Here is an 18,270-nt window from a genome sequence, read left to right as displayed (position 1 = left end):
TAATATCTAAGTCACTGTGCCAAATGCTTGAATTACAAAGGTAAGATGGAAAAACGATCTAGGCTTAAGAAGAGAGGAGCCATAACTAGAAAGATGCTGAAGTATAGAAGAGCATTTTAGGGCACACATTTGGCATAGCAGCTGATGCTGCTGGAGACACCTTTGTCCCATCCTTGAGTGCCTGGGTTTAAAATGATAGAGCCACTACCAATGCCAACTTCCTGCTAATGTGCATAATGCGAAGCAGCAGGTGCTGGCTCAAGAAGTTTGTTTTCTCACCCATGTTGGAGACACACATTGAATTCTCAGCTTCCAGCTTTGGCCTGGCCCAAGCTTGGCTTTTGCAGACATTTGGAGAGTTCACTAGTGCTTGTATTCTCCCTCTCCCTCTTCTTCTCCCTCTCCCTCCTTCCCTCCTTCCCTCCTTCCCTCCCTCTGTGTGTGTGTGTGTCTTGTTCTCTCTATACATTGCAAATTAGTAATTTTATAAAATACATATCATATGGTTTCAGAACATTAAGAAATTCTGTGAGAATTCTTTGCAAAGAGACATTTCAGAAGAAACACTGGTATTTCCAGGTGGAAATGGAAGAAAATTATCTATATTGTGTGTGTAGCAAGTGCAAAAGCTAAATTATGAAATTTAAAATTATAATTGGAGAAACATGCTATTCAGAGGAGAATTTCATCCACTGATATTCATAGCATACAATGTATTATTTCAGTTTCAAAAACCATGTTCATTCTTTCAGCAATTGAGTACATACTCTGTGGGGAACAAGACAGTATCTTGAATTTGTGAAGCTAGTTTTCAGGCAGTGGAGACAGACAACAGATAATTTTTTTTATTATAAAGGGTAGAATATGGGAAGTTATGGGAAAAGGGGAGCAGGATGAGTCAGTTTGAAAGTGCAGGAGGGATGCATTATTATAAGTTGCATTGTATGTTACAGTATTAGTAGGAAGTGGAATTATCAAATGGGAAGAGAGGTGAACTAAGATTATCAAATCTAAGAAGCAGAGAGAAAAAGTAATGCAGTAAAATGAGAACTGAACACCTGACAACAATGAAATCACATTGCTATACTAATATATGCATAATGGAAATCCCAGAGAGTGAGAAAGAATATATAAATTAAAAGTGATCCAAAACGTCACACATATAAGGAAAACATTAATCTACATATCCAAGAAACTCAAAGAATTCTGATTAGGATAAATTCCATACTTAAACATATCCTAATAAAACTGTTAAATTATGCTTAAGTAATTTTAGAAGACCAAAATTAAGAAGAGGTATCATTTGATAACATTTGATACAATTGATCCTAAATAAACTGTGCCTTATTTCTTAAACCAGGAAGGTCAGCGAGAAGGCAGACAGAATATAGCTTCAGAGTGCTGAAAGAGAAAAGCAAGTTAGCTAGTGATTCCATGCACAGAAATCTATCATTCAACAATGAATAAGCATTTGTCTTTCAGTGTCTGACATATTTCACTCATATGATGTCCTCTGTTCCACCCATTTTGCTGCAAATAACGGAACTTTATTTTTACAGCTGAATAGTATTCCATTGTATACATATGGCCACATTTACCTTATCAGTTTATCTAAGATGGACACTTCAGTTTATTGCATATCTTGGCTATTGTGAGTGGTGCTGCTATAAAGATGGTGTAGCATCTATCTACTTGATAAAATGTGTCCACATCTTATGGGTGTATATCCATTAGTTGGATTACTGTATAATACAGCTGATGAACTATGATTCAATGGATCAAGAAAAATTTTCAGTCTGATTTTATCTCAGATATGCTTGGATCTCCATATTTTAGACTCAGTAACATGACTGATTAAGCCCTTTTAATAGGAGCAGTGAAAGTGATTTTTCTGCTTTTTTTTTATTGGTGTTAACTTCTCTATGCATCATCACTTTTATCTTTAATCTAAGGTTCATTTATATAAATATTTCTGTTAATTACCCATTTTGGTGTTAGTCTGCTAAAAATTGAATGGCATACTACAAAATACAGCTCTCTTTCCTAACTAGCCAAGTATAAAACAAAGCCCCTTGCAATGTACTAAAAGCAAACAGACAAAGGATGATGCTTGTGATGATTAATTTTATTTTTCAGTTTGAATGTGCTTAGAAATCTTCAAATATTTGGTCCACATTATCTCTTGGGGAGTCTATGAGGGCCTGTGAAGAAGAGAGTGGCCTTTGAATTAGTACACAGAGAAAGGAAGATCTATTCTCATTAATGTTAATGTGAGTGGGCATCATGCAACACTGGGAGGGCCTGAATGGATGAAAGGGGCAGAGGAACGGTGAATTCTCTGTCTTCCCATGCTGTGACATCTCTCTCTCCTGCTCCTGATCATAGGAGCTCTTGTTTCTCAGCCCTTGAGATTCTATTGTACTCCGTGTTCCTGTTCTGCCTTTCTGATTTTCAGCCCTCCAGAGCAGACAGGGTCACCCTGCTAGATTTTTCAATTCACCAGCTTGCAGTTGGCAGATCAAAGAATTTCTGGACCTCCAAGACTGTGTGAAATAATTTCCATAAACAATCTCTTTTCTTTTCCCTGTTTCTCTCTCAATTATCTAATATCGAACTACCTATTATTAGTTATGTTTCTGTGGCAAACCCTAATACCCTATTTTTTATCCTTTTATATTGTATATTTGTCCTACAATCTTTTTCTTTAATTTTATTTGACAGGTAGAGTTACAGACAGTGAGAGAGAAAGACAGAGAGAAAGGTCTTCCTTCCATTGGTTCACCCCCAAAATGGCCACTACGGCCGGCACTGCACCAATCCAAAGCCAGAACCCAGGTGCTTCCTCCTGGTCTCCCATATGGTTGCAGGACCCAAGCACTTGGGCCATCCTCCACTGCCCTCTCAGGCCACAGCAGAGAGCTAGACTGGAAGAGGAGCAACCAGGACAGAATCCGACGCTCTGACCAGGACTAGAACTCGGGGTGCCTGCACCGCAGGTAGAGGATTAGCCTAGTGAGCCGCAGCACCTGCCGAATACACTGGTTTCTGCAAAGTACTAATCATTCATGCATCTTCTGGAGATCAGTATGTCTTATAATGGCTTTTGTTTCTACAAAGGAAATTGGAGAAGTATTCGTTAGTAACATTTGACTTAGACTGGTTATAAATTCCTACATATCTACAATGTCAAAATTTGAGAAACAACCATAAGTTTCCATATGAGCTAGAGGACATAAATCTCTTGTATTTCTCTGTCCAATGGTAAGCCAAAAAGGTCATGAAAAGGGAATTGAGAAGTTTATTTTGATGCAAAAATTTTTGAAATGTATGTATATGACAGTTCTGCAAAAAGTGCATAGGAGTACATATTATGAAAAAATGTGCATGGATTTTAATTATTTTGCATCCAAATAAACATTTTAATAAAATATCCTTTGAATTTTTGAGTATGTTGTCAGTTTACTAATTAAATATTACCTATTATAGTTTTCATTCCCAGTAGACAAAAATATTTGCTGTTATATGGGTAGTCATTCAGAGATGTAACCAGGAACATTCAAAGCAGTTTTACCTCTAACTGAACACTACTAAATTGCACAACATCAAGTGAATAGATAAACAAAATGTGATATATCCATACAATAAAATAATACTCAAGCAATGAAAAGAAATAAAAACTATTCATATCTAAAACCTCATCAATTTCAAAACTCTTATTAGATGAATGAAGCCAGACCATCCTCTACCCTAAACAGAATATATACTTTATAAATCTGTATACATTATTCCACTTAATACTAATTCATTTGTTTTTTTAAGAAAATAATAACAGAAAGTGATTAGCGCTTAGATGGAAGTGGAGAATAAATATGGGGAAAACAGAGAACAGAATCCTGAAGAAATATCACACAGTAAGGAATAGATTCATAATCTTAACTGTAGTGATGGTAATCTTAACACAAAATTACGCACTTTATATACACCTAAGAAACTATAATGTCAACAGTTATAAACTTTTACTGATGGATTAATTCAGTTTACCATTTCCTCATTGAAACAAAGTAGAAATGTAGGTTTACTTATTATGCATAATATAGATTTAGGCAGCCATTAAATCTGTTAGCTATAAAAGACTTATAATTCTGGAATTCACTCTATGGCTGTATTTTTATTTTGGTGGTGGGAGATACATCTGAATTTTTTTATCACTTTTTTAAAATTTTCTTTAAGATATACAAGTTTTATGTATTTCATATACAGATTTAGTAACAAAGTGATACTTCCCATCCATCCCTCCTTCCCTCCCCTGCTCCAACCCCTCTTCCTCCTCCCTCTCCTATTCACACTCTTAAATTTTATAAAGATTATTAAAGTTAACCCTACAATAATTAAAGAATTCAACAAATAGTATGAATAGAAAAACGCTGTTCCTCAACAGTAGAGACAAGGCCTTAAACAATCATCAAATCTCATAATGTCCATTTCACTACATTACATTACATTTAGGTACTCAATTAGTTACCTAAAGTCAGGGAAAACATATGGTATCTGTCTTTTGGGGAATGCCTTATTTCACTAAGTGTAGCAGTTTCCAGTTGTATCCATTTTGTTGTAAGAAAGACATCTATGAATTTTAGATTTAAATTTGAGCAATCTATTGTTGCAGCTTCATCTTAGCAAAAATAAAAAAAAATTATTACTCCAATCCTCTAAGTACAACCATGTTTATGTGTGGGTGTATATATATATATATATATATACATATATATATATATATATTTCTTTTGATATATATTTCTTTTCTATGGACTCTAAGTAAATCTGTAGACATATTATGCAACCAGGCACTAATTTAAAAGTTTAAATGAAAATAATGTCTAAAATGTGGCAAGACTATTGACTATTAAGTAAACAAACAAATATCAAATGTATTCAAATCTCATTGTTGTAAACACCCTATTTTAATGCAATTCTGTTGGCTCCATACATGTAGATTGTAAAAATAGTCAGGGAGGATGCTAACTGTACATGAGTAATGAGTACATAGTAGAGAAAGAAATTCTATTGATTTCATCATGAGATAATGAAAAGTTGGGGGCTATTGGCTGCTCAAGACACGCTTTAAATGTCACACTTTTGTTTTGCATAGCCATTTTTTTTTTTTCGGTCGTCTGTATCGCTCTGCCTCTTTTCTGCCTGCAATCTTTGTTGCATCACATTCCTAACTCTGGCTCCTTCCCACAACCTGTAGTTTCATTTTGTTAACTGCATTTCTTGTTCCATCTCACAAGACATCCTGAAATATAAATGGAATATAAAATGGTTGTACCACAAGGGGATTTGTTTATACTAATAAAGTTAAAATAGACATAGGATGTGAGAGCCAATTTCTTTTTCCCAGTATAATTTCTTTATTTTTACCCTACTGCCTTACTTTCATAAAGAATGAAAATATACTGCATGCAAGAAAATATAATTTAAATGAATATTAAGCAGAAAACATATAATGTCCCAAACTGTAAACTTTTCACTGAGGGATTAATTTGGGTTGCAATTTTGTTCACAAAACTATGATAGGAAACAGGATTTTATTAGTATACATAGCAATAAAGGCTTTAGCAACCATTAAATCTGTTGACTTATAATAAAGTTATATCCCTGAACTTTACTATTTATAATTTTGGTAACGAAAGATATAGTTCTCAATTTTACAATGAATTTAAGTAATCAACACTATTTGCATTGGGCAGGTTCAGGTGACTCTAAATAAGCGTGTATAATGAAAACACAAACATTAAGTGTTCTTCTGGGAAGAAAAATCACTAAACTTTGAAGGCATCTAGGAAAGTAAAGTGTGTTTCTATTTGCTCTTCATTCAGGGAAATTGATTTTTGAAATGCTAGTTTCACTTTTGCTGTTAATGATCTATATAATCATGTCCAAAAATATTATTCTCAAAAAGAGAAGGCCACTGAATTCCAAGTGTCTAATTTACTAGACACAAGCTATACAGCCTGGGTTGCGGAATAAAAATACCTTAAGTCTGAAGTCTTTTCTGTTTGACCGTTTATACAAATATGGAGTTTCTCTTCATAGATTTATTACATCTAATAATTTTACAAAGGTGAAATTAGAGTGTCACCATTTTTTTAAGTTTGAATACTGGCTATCCACGTGAGTTCAAAATATTTTGCTAATCTCTCTCAAATAATTTGCTAATTAATTGAAACTGGTCAATTAATACTTACCTTCTACATAGGTACATAAGTACCTTATACTTGGGTGGTATAAAACATTTAAAAATAAAGAGATTACAATACTTTGCTAATAAAAACTCCAGGGTTAACTGCTAACAAGTGCTACTCTGTGGGAACTGAGAACCTTTTTTTCTGAGAGCAGATGGTTGATCTCTCCACGCAGCCTGCTACATTCTATTCTGATGACACCAATGAAAGGACACGAATGAAGGCAATGCTGAAGTCTATTACATTTTAAACTTAGATATATTGAAAGTAGAGCTATTAATAAGTAAATGTCCATTTCGTACCAGTTAGTTTTAAGAATTATAAACACATCAACAAACTTTGATCTGTATTCCTATCCATCTTATTTCACTTTATTTTGAAGAAAACCTCATTCATTAAATGTGATTGAATTCCACAATTCTTGTGTACAAGTATAAAATACAGTGGAGTATCATGTCAAAACTAAAAACATCAACCATTCTTTAATATTAGCAAATATTCGGTGTTTAGTGTTATTTTCTCATGGTTTTTAATAGGTTATTTTATGTTGGGGATGCAGAACTCACTCTGAAATGAATGATATTGAATTAATTCTTCCATTAGGAAGCATGAAATAGCTGGCTGTGTCTCTTCCGATTTTAGCAGCTGTTGGTCAGTGCAGTGGTCTGTGAATTTCTGAGGGATTTTAAAATGATGACACTCTAATTTCATCATTTTTATTATTAAATTGAAATGATTCCATGAAGACAAACCTCCTTCATAGGTTGTTTATCCAGTATTGCAATTAAAATAGGGAAAGCAAAAAAACACATTATATTTTTCTTATTTTCCAATTTTAAAATGCTTTCCAAGCATTCTCCAGAGATGATAAATAAGGATTTTTTCAAGGTTACTATGAATTGAAACATATTTGATCTACTTTAAAGGATTACATATATTTACTGATGTTCCAATAGGTTTTATCTTTAGCTAGAAAAATCCTTCTCTTGTTGGCCTTTGAGAACTTTTTGATCCCAGCTTCATAGTCTTAGATAACTTTGACACTTCTTGGTATGACTGCATATTTCAGTGACATTGATAATTTTCTTGCTCTGTACCACGTATGACTGTCTTTTCCAGTATGCTTAATTATTCTTGTTGGCAAGTGATATTTCAAAACCATAATATGAACACTAGGGGTATTCATTACTCCTAAGTTGACCATTAGTTTGACTTCTTTGTTTCAGCATTTAGAGGAATGAAGCTTGTATTTTTTTAAATAATCTAAAACCTGAGTTTAAACTTACACTGCCAATTGAGGGTCAAAAGTGCAGGAGCTTTTATTTATCCTTTTTTATGTTATGTTTGGATCTCCTTACTGTACCCTGAGAGTTTCCAATTCTGAGGTAATGATAGAATTACTTCATCACATTCTCATTTAGTTTAATAAAAAATACTACCACCAAAATAAGTCTATTAATTTTTGGTAATTTCAGTTTTTCTCAGACTGTATCACACTGAGAATATGATTCAGGTTTATTTATTTTAAAGATTTCATTTATTTATTCTAAAGTCAGAGTTAAACAGAGAGAAGAGAGGCAGAGAGAGAGAGAGAGAGGTCTTCCATCTGCTGGTTCACTCCCCAATTGGCAGCAATGACTGCAGCTATGCCGATCCGAAGCCAGGAGCCAGGAGCTTCTTCTGGATCTCCCACATGGGTGCAGGAGCCCAAGGACATAGGCCATCTCTTTCTACTGCTTTCTCAGGCCATAGCAGAGAGCTGGATCGGAAGAGGAGCAGCTGAGACTTGGACTGGTGCCCATATGGGATGCCTGTGCCGCAGGCCAGGGCGTTAATCCGCTGGCCATAGCGCAGGCCTCATGCTGTCAAGTTTAAAGGGAGAGAGGGAGAGCGCTCTTCCACCCGCTGATTCACTCCCCAAATGGCCACAACAGTCAGGGCTAGGCCATCCAAAACAAGAAGCCTGGAACTCTCTGAGGGTCTCCACATGGGCAGCAAGAGCCTAAACACTTGGGCCATCTTCTACTGCTTTCCCTGGGCACATTAGCAGGGAGTCAGATTGGAAGTGGAACAGCTGGGACTCAGCTGAGCACTCATATGGGGTGCCAGTGTCTCAGGCCCCAGCTTAACCACTGAACCACAACAGCAGCTCCAATTCGCTGTCTTTTAATGTTAAGTGGGATGGTTCATTTCCTGTTTGTGCTAATGTTACCAACTAAATAAACATAGTCATTTATTTATTTTTTGAATTGGATTATTTTTTCAGATTAATATAGAACTTTTGTATGACTCCAAAACACAAAAAGAGTGACATATTTAGCAAATTCTTCAGTGTCTCTTGCCTACACTTTTTCTCTCATTGTCTCTAAAATGTAATCTTTTTAAAAAATTATTTTTAACATTTTTTTGAAAAGCAGAGAAATAGAACAGATAGTTCCCCCATTTGCTGGTTCACTACCAAGTACAGCTTTTCTTATCTTGGAACTATCCAAGTAACCCATAAAGGTGGCAGGAGTCCAATTAGTGAGCCATTGCCTGCTGCCTCCCAGGGTCTTGACCAGCAGGAAGTTCAATAAGGAACTAGAACCAAAAATTGAACCTAGTACTACTCTGATGTAGGATACTAATATCTTAACAAGAAGGCTAAAGGCCTTTATCTAACCATTTTTTAGTATCATAGTTTATCATATTTTTTAAAAGAGGCACATGTATTCCCTTTTAAATGTGTAAATATTGTCTTTCTTGAAAGCATATCATAAAATATTTTTTTTCAATTAGGTTATCTGACAATATTTATATGGAAGTATTTTTCTTTTTATATTTGAATTATCATTCATTTGAGATCATCCAGATGTATATTAGTGTATATTAGTGTTCTTCAAAGGTTCATGGAAAAATGTTAGTAAAAGATAACTTGAATTTGGTGATGTTTTTTGAAATTCATGCATAGTATCTTCATATGAATTTTCCATGAACGTTTTGAAAATACCTTACATTTCAGTGATTAGTTCTTTTTAATCATCCTGATGTAAAAATATCCTAGAGGCCGGCACCGTGGCTCAACAGGCTAATCCTCCGCCTTGTGGCGCCAGCACACCGGGTTCTAGTCCTGGTCTGGGCGCCGGATTCTATCCCGGTTGCCCCTCTTCCAGGCCAGCTCTCTGCTATGGCCCAGGAAGGCAGTGGAGAATGGTCCAAGTGCTTGGGCCCTGCACCCGCGTGGGAGACCAGGAGAAGCACCTGGCTCCTGGCTTCAGATCAGCATGATGCGCCGGCTGCAGCAGCCATTGGAGGGTGAACCAACAGCAAAAAAGAAGACCTTTCTCTCTGTCTCTCTCACTATCCACTCTGCCTGTAAAATATATATATATATATATATATGTATATGTATATGTGTATACATATATATATATCCTAGATATGAAATTTCGTTGAACAAATCAGCATTGATATCTTAATGGATAATGATGACTTCTCCCTCATAGGCTTTGAAGCACTCTTTGCTAACAGTGCCCTGACCAAATGTGCCTGTGTTCTTGCAGTCACAACAGTAGAGTGTGGGGGCCATCTCTATTGCTAATTCATCAAGTGACAAAAGAAATCTTAGTGTAGCTTTAATGTGTATTTTTATTCTTATGTGTAGAGTTGAGCTCCTTTGTATGTGATCAACAATTATTGACTGGGCTGGCATTTTGGCATAGCAGACAAAGCCTCCTGCTATTCTGTCATCCTATAAGAAGGCTGGATCTCATTCCTGCTGCTCCACTTCCAATCCAGCTCCCTGTTAATGGCCTGTGAAAAGCAGTGGAAGATGACCCAAGTGCTTGGCCCCTGCCAGCGATGTTGGAGATCCAGATGAAGCTCTTGGCTCCTGGATTCAGTCTGACCTAGCACTGGCCCAGCAGCCATTTGGGGAGTTAACCAACAGATGGAAAATACTACCCCACTCCCGTCTCTGTAGCATTTTCAAAATAAATAAGTAAATATTTGAAAAAAGGGTAAGATTGATTTTTTTCTCTTTCTTGAACTATGTTCCTTCTGTAGCCCTAATGTTTTAAGTGTATCCCTTGATTTTTTTATACAACTTTTATAGATCTACATATGTTAGTACATGCACATTTTACCTCTAATATAAATTGTGAATATTGCCCCAGTTTGTCAATTGTAGTATCATTTGTTTGTTATGTCTACCATGGGATTTTGCACTGCAATTGTCTCTTGTTTCCACTATTGCTTCTCATCTTTCATTCATAATTAGGAAAGGTTAGCTGACTTTCTTGTTGTTACAATAACATTTACCCATTACATCATCTATCAGTAGTGACTAATGTTTTTTAAAGGTTTTATTTATTTGAAAGGCAGAGTTGCAGAGATGCATAGGCAGAAAGAGACAGAGAGAGTCGTCTTCCATCTGCTGATTGACTCCCCAAGGCTGGAGGTGATCTGATCTGAAGCCAGGAGCCAGGAGTTTCTTCTGAGTCTCCCATGCAGGTGCAGGGGCCCAACCACTTAGGCCATCTTATGCTGGATTCCCAGGCCACGACAGAAAGCTGGATTGGAAGTGGAGCAGCTGGAACTTGAACTGGTGCCATTTATTGAACGCCGGCACTGCAGGCGGTGGCTTTACTCTTTATGCCACAGTGCCGGCCCCTGTGACTAATGTTTTTTTTTTATCAGATTTCAGATCTTGAAAGAATGAAATCAACTGTCATTATCTGTATGACCCTACTGTTGGGGGATATGACTTCTTTATTAAATTTCATCTGTAATTTTCAATATTTCTGCATTTTCAGATCTATTTTAATGGTGTATTTTTGCATGTTTTTCTTAACAATGTGCCCACGAGAACATATTTTCTCATCTTAGAGTTGAACTTAATGAATAGTAGGAATGAGCTCACTTTGGGACATCCCTGACTTCTAGCAGCATAGATTTGTTGGTTTTTTTTTTTTGTTTGTTTGTTTTGTTTGTTTTGTTTTTGTTTGTTTGTTTTTATAGAAAGCTTTTATTTAATAAATACAAATTTCATAGGTGCAACTTTTGGATTTCAGCAGTTCTTCCCCCCATACCAGCCCTCCCACCCCCAAACAATCCCACCTCCTACTCCCTCTCCCATCCCATCCCATTCATCATTAATATTCATTATTAATTATCTTTATATACAGAAGATGAACTCTATACTAAGTAAAGATTTCAACAGTTTGCATCCAAATGATACACAAAATATAAAATACTGTTTGAAGACTATTTTTACTATTAATTCTCATAGTACAGCACATTAAGGACAGAGGTCCTACATGGGGAACAAGTGCACAGTGACTCCTGTTGTTGATTTAACAATTGACACTCTTATTTATGACGTCAGTGATCACCCAAGGCTCTTGTCATGAGTTGCCAATGCTATGGAAGCCTCCTGAGTCCACAAACTCCAACATTGTTTAGATAAGGCCATAATCAAAGTGGAAGTTCTCCTCTCCTTTCAGAGAAAGGTACCTCCTTCTTTGATAGCCCCTTCTTTCCACCAGGATCTCATTCGCAGAGATCTTTGTTGTAGGTCATTTTTTGCCTGAGTATCTTGGCTTTCTATGCCTGCAAGCAGCATAGATCTGAATGCAAACTCAGTCTCAAATTGAGTTGGCTAAATAATTTATCAAATCTCCCGAATATTCATCTGTAAAATGAAAATGATTTATGGGTTTATCAATTGTTAATCAAATAAAGCAGTCAGCACAAAGCAGACAAAGGATTGGAAGATTTTTTTATTCCCTTAGGATTATTGTTTTGCAGGTATACATACTATATAAGTTGATAACATGACTTCTAAGTTTTTGGTTACTATAGGGAAAAAAAAACTGTTACAGAATACAAGGAAACATGGTAAAAATGAAGTAAGTTTCTGAAGGAGAAATATTTAAGAAATAGTTTCCCTAGACATTAAGAGTATCAGCAAAACTTTTTAGTTTACCATTTTTGACATAATTAGTTGGGTTCTTATCTTAAAAATATATTTGCCCAGATGGAATAAAATATTAATTTCTATACATGTTGATATTTGGTACAAATTACTAGTTGTTAATTACTACAGGGTATGCTGAAAGACTGCAGGCTATAATTAAGATTTATGTACCATTAAAATACAATGTTATAATCCCAAATTTTCTTTACCTCCACTTAATATCTCATTTCATGTGATGAGGTTTCAACTTAATTAAAGAGCTCTCCTAAAATATTTGGAAAATCATCTGAACAAATATTTTCCCTTCTCTTATATGTAAGCTATTAATAATATGCCACATTTGTGTCTGCTTTCCATAGACTGCATAATTTTGAAACTTAATTTACTAATGAAATTGTAATTTTGTTGTTCAGTTATTGAAGGGAAGCAGATAAAGCAGATACACTTGTAACTTTTTGTTCTCAATTATGCACTGAAATCTCAATGTCTTTCAGGGACTCCTGAGGATTACCCTCGATTTTTCCACATGCATCCGAGGACTGCAGAACTCAGTCTCCTGGAGCCAGTGAACAGAGACTTTCATCAGAAATTTGATTTAGTTATTAAGGTAAATTAAACTAATATCTTATTTCCTTGTGTTTGTGAATTACTAATCAAAGAGAGCTGTAGACGCTACAGTAGATTTAAGAAAGTAAAATTAATATGGAAAACAGTTTACCAATCTTATTTAAAGAATAACAAGTAAAATGCAACTTTAACATACTTTTTCCTCTAAAATAAGTTTATAGTATTACATGGTAAGATACCAAGTATTTTATGTAGCAAGTGCCCTGATCAATGTATATAGTTTTCATGACATAATTTATTGCATTTTCTAGCATTGTTTTTTATAAAAATTGACTAGATTTTGATCCTAGAAGCATAACTAACAAATATATCTAAAAAATGCTTGATTATTATTTTTTATTTTAACCATGTATTTTTTAATCCTATTGCTTTTACCAAAAAAAAAAAAATCTTGCTTATCCAGAGATTGTTTTAAAAAATATATATTCCATTTTCTTTGTGCTGGAATATCATTCCAGACCTAGAAAGTTTTTGAATTTCAGGTAATATATTTGGCATTACAGTTTTTGTCTAATTTTTATACTGAATAGATTGTAATGAAACCAGGCAAGAGACACCATGAAAATCCAAATGATCTTCCAACTAATTCTTATGGACTTCATTAACATGGTGAGATTTAAGCTGAACACAGATTGAAGAGCAGGGATTTGTGAAGCAAAAATGATGACAAGCAGGAAGGTATTATAAGTAACAGAATTAAATAAAAACACAGAATTAAGTCCAGCATATATTGCTTGACTTTTTCATATCTGCATGACAAAAAGTTAGCTATAGATATATATAGTCCTATGGTATTTAAAATAATTCGAAAACTAGAGGACAGGAAGCTAGATAGGGACACTTATGAAGCAGTTGCTTATGCAAGCTGCTTTGTGTACATTTTCCATGAGACTGTTGCCACAACCTTAGTAATAGGCTCTTCTGGACAGAATGTAGAAACCAAAGTCAGATAGGGTAGGTGATTAGCACTGAATTTGTTATATAACAAATAAGGGGGAGAATTGAGATTCCAATTTTGTTTTATCTAAACAAAAGCCATCTTTTCATGTCACAAATTGGCAGTTGCATAGAGATAGTTGTCTGGCTTACTATCTGTGAGCCTAACTGCAAAGGCATGCATTTAATGAGAGCTCAACTGAGGACAAATATTCTTAGCACGTATTTTATATTATACATTTCAGAACTTCCATTTATTTAAGTGGCTTTTGTCTTGGAGGAGTTTGTAATCTAAAAGAAGATAAAGTCATATCAATATATAGTCAAATACAATAACAAGTACTAAAAAGGAAACATGCAAAATGTGCTAATAAAGCATAGGATAGAACGAGTTAATCAGGGAAGATTTTCTGGAGATGACCCCAATCTAAATTTTGGTAAGTCCAAAGGTCCATTTGATAGTCCAATGACTATCAGTGGGAAACATGTTGGAACATAAGGAAGAGCTGACTTGAAACCTTGGAGGCATATGTAGCAGGCCACAAGCAGTTAACGGGGAAATGAGGTAGAGAGCCAGACAGTGGAGAGAGCCTTATGGATGACTGCAATTTTGTTGGATTTTATTGAGTGAAGAGTGTCATTCAATATACATGACTTTTACCATTTATATAAAAGGCCAGGCTTGAGATTCATCTTCTTGAATTGACTATTTTAATCACTATGGATCTATATATAAAACTCCAAAATGGGTAACCATTGTCTACTGTAGATAAAACTGGAGCCCTGTGGTGTGGTTCTCTGTGGAAGTTAAGAAAACTTGAAAACACACTGTTTCCAGACTGCTACACTTGAAACCAGAAATTAATGATTTTGCTTTATTATAAAGTAAGTTGTCCTAATGTACCTGGATACAATATAACTCAATCCATTGATTATGTAAAAAAATCAATTGGAACTGACCACAGATCATTTTTATGTTTAATGACACTTGTGCAATTAATGAAATTGTTTACAGACATTATTCAAATTACTGTGTTTTGTGCAGACAAGGGAATAATAAGCAAAGGTATCAATCTATAAGAATAATAATAGGATACCTGCTTAAATAAATAATAGCAGAGGATTTTGGCATTGTTCAAGGATCCATTGAAATACTACAGTCTGGTAGTTCTCCTCTGTAGTAAGGCTCTCATTTTTTTTTTACTTTTTTTATTTTGATGTTTCATTTTTTACTGGACTTAAAAGTTTTTGTTGGACTTGATCCCAATTTCTATTTTAGAAGTTGAGAGAAAGTAAAATATTATGAGGTATCATCTCCTAGACGGAAAATTCTGTTTTCAAAGCTGTCTGTTCATCTAACAGCTGGTGGATGCCATGAATTGGAGAACTACCATTTAGTTGTTTTCTATTTATGGCAATGATTTAGTCCATTTGCTGACATAAATGTAAAGGAGAAGCTAGGAAGACAAAATGAACTTATTCACAAATTTTGGAATATTAAAAGATGACAACACACCCAATTTAAAGTAAACATTCCATTTTAGTAAACTTTCCTAAATATTAAATAATTGTTTTTGTTAAGCATACACACCGTGACACACTTTTTGAACTAGAATCAAATATTATATTTTTCCAAGACAGTTCATAGTTAGACTTGTCCTTGAATAATTATTCATAATATCTTTTGATCTCATAAATACCTCAGTTGAGATGATGAGATATGTGATCCCTACATGCATAAAACATAAAGAACCTATGAGGTATAAATACTAAAGTACATTTGATATGTTAGATGATAATATATTTAGTTCATATGGAAAGCATCTGTTAAGAATATCCGAAAAATGCACTTTCATTATTATTGAGTGCAGTATTTTTTTTTTTTGACAGACAGAGTGGACAGTGAGAGGGAGAGACGGAGAGAAAGGTCTTCCTTTTTGCCGTTGGTTCACCCTCCAATGGCCACCGCGGTTGGCGCGTTGCGGCCGGCGCACCGCGCTGATCCGATGGCAGGAGCCAGGTGCTTCTCCTGGTCTCCCATGGGGTGCAGGGCCCAAGGACTTGGGCCATCCTCCACTGCACTCCCTGGCCACAGCAAAGAGCTGGCCTGGAAGGGGGGCAACTGGGACAGAATCTGGTGCCCCAACCGAGACTAGAACCCGGTGTGCTGGCACCGCAAGGCGGAGGATTAGCCTAGTGATCCATGGCGCCGGCCAAAGTGCAGTATTTTAAAATTGTTATTGGTCAGTGTATTTATATTACAGGCATACAAAGCTACTAACCTTTAATTATTAAAAATTAAATTCAGTACATCTCAGTTCCTCAAGAAATAATTGCATTTTTATTTAAATCCTTTTGATTAACAACTTTGATTAAATGACATAATGAAATCACAAACAGCATTGTATCATGGTTCCCCTGATTTGATTGTTATTAATGACCTACTGTACTGTATACCATGCTGGCCTTTCTCTTCCAAGTGATAAACATGTTAACCCCAAACATTCATCAGTCACCCTGTGCACTCTGTTCTACATTACTCACATGCTTTCTGTAGCCTCCATGCATTTTCAGATGCTGCTGCTCTTCCCAGATCCTTCCTCTTTCCTTGGATGAGCAATCTAATTCTCATTGATGATCCTGTTGTCAGCTAAGAAGACAATTGCGCTGCAAAGGCTTTGTTGCTGTATAGCAGCTATTCCTTGTAGCCTGTCTGCCCATACAATAGTCCTGATTACTTCACAATGGAATATGCCTGATTTGTCTTTCCCTGATCGTTAAAGAAGGGAAAATCATTTATATATTTCCTTAGGTTATTACCTTTCCTCCTATCCTACCCATATGCAACATAGGTATTCAATAAACATTTGTAATGATTTTCTAAACTTACAAATGTGGGTATCCAAATCTTAAGTCTGTTTAAATACTTTAGAAAATCTGTAATTGATAACTTTTATTTTGAGTCTTTGTCCTGAAAAAAGAAGATACGTGAAGTTCCAAAATTAATTCAATCTCTAGATATAAGGATAAAAGGATGTGCCTGTGCTAAGGTATAGTTGAAGCTATTTATAGCTACATAAGAAAAGTTCTATTTATTGTAAAGATTATATACTTTTTGACATTGAAAACAAGTACTAAAGTTGAAGCTACTGAACTTGACTATTAGTACTGATGTGCCAGTTCTGCTGACAAGGTACATTGCTCTAACAGTTTGAGAGTCATAAGAAAACAGCATTTGAAAAATGATTGAGGTCTAGGATAACAACTATTCTAAGTCTCTGTAACCCCTTTGAACTCACATGACTCTCTAATGCCACAACTCTATCAATTGTGGTTCACTTCACAGGAATCCCACGGAAAAATCCAGATTCAGTGCTTTTAAGGCATGTGGAATTGGTTTCTATTCAATTTGCTCAATCCTTTAAAGTGTTTATGAGGTGCCAGGCATTTTGCTTCATGTTGCAGAGACAAAAATGTATAGAAGCCCTACTGCAAAGTAATCACAAATATGAACATATTTCTTTCTGATACCTACCTGCATATCTGTAATCATTATCTGAATAATGCTCCTAGTATTATACCATTGGGTCAAATTAAAAATGTAGCAAACTCTATACTTCCTTTCAAAAATGTCAACCTTTGAACTTTTGATTCTCTCTTAAATAATAATGTGATAATTAGTCACTTAATCCAACTATTCCAGTTCATCTTAGTTCTCTTCCCACATGTTTCCTTCTAGTAGTCACTTATAAAATTCTATCCATATCCTTGTAAAATTTCTCTTGGCTATCTTGCCTACTCTCCACACAGAAAATGTATAATTGTCTCCTTAGCATGTCTCACAGCTTAGCTGCTTTTCCCTGCATTTTATCCATCTTCCACATTGCCAATAGAGTATTTTAAAAACAATAACAGGAAAATTAGATCATGCTGCCACATATTACCTTCAAGCCACTTTGCAATGTGCTCATTATGTGAATTTCCAACAAAGGCTTTTTCGGGGTGAAAGATTGCAGGTGTCAGGGTCAGGCAGAGTAGCAAGTCACACAGATCATCAATCAAAATGCAAGAAGATGCACTCTCCCATGGAAACAAAAGAATGATCAAAATTCATAAATCTGTTAAAGTTTGTAAAGTAGAGGCGCTGTGTTTTTGTTCATTAGTGTGTGTATTGTCAGTTTGTAAAAAGAGAGATGAAGAGGAGAGAGAAAGGCATGAACAGGAGAAGGAAAAAATTGAGGGCTGCTGTTGGGCAACTGCAGGAAGCAAGATAATATGTATTAATGATAGACCTTCATTTGTCCAGAATATCCTGGTTATGCACTGTTTCTCCTATTATGAATTTGTGTTGAAAGAAGGAAACACACATTCACCATCAGTCTGTGCTACTCTAACAAATATCATGCCAATAAAAACTCATATGCGGAAATTTATATTCATTAAATAAAAGTTTAATTAAAAAAACTCATATGCAATACAGTTTTAATTTTCACTGTTCTGGAGGCT

General features: G+C 35.3%; 1 protein-coding gene across 15 annotated transcripts in view; it reads left to right on the top strand.

The window, feature by feature from the left end:
* Window positions 1–18,270, top strand: part of PCDH15 (protocadherin related 15) — a 725,080-nt gene that overhangs the window by 325,993 nt on the left and 380,817 nt on the right. For all 15 annotated transcript variants that reach the window (XM_062215103.1, XM_062215102.1, XM_062215101.1 and 12 more), the window contains one exon: window positions 12,696–12,808. In XM_062215103.1, coding sequence (XP_062071087.1) covers window positions 12,696–12,808 — 113 coding nt within the window. The remainder of the gene's footprint in view (window positions 1–12,695; window positions 12,809–18,270) is intronic.

This window comes from Lepus europaeus, chromosome 17 (assembly GCF_033115175.1).
Source record: "Lepus europaeus isolate LE1 chromosome 17, mLepTim1.pri, whole genome shotgun sequence".
Lineage (NCBI taxonomy): Eukaryota > Metazoa > Chordata > Mammalia > Lagomorpha > Leporidae > Lepus > Lepus europaeus.
Note: the sequence above shows the minus strand (reverse complement) of the source record. Positions and strands in the feature narration are given on the sequence as shown.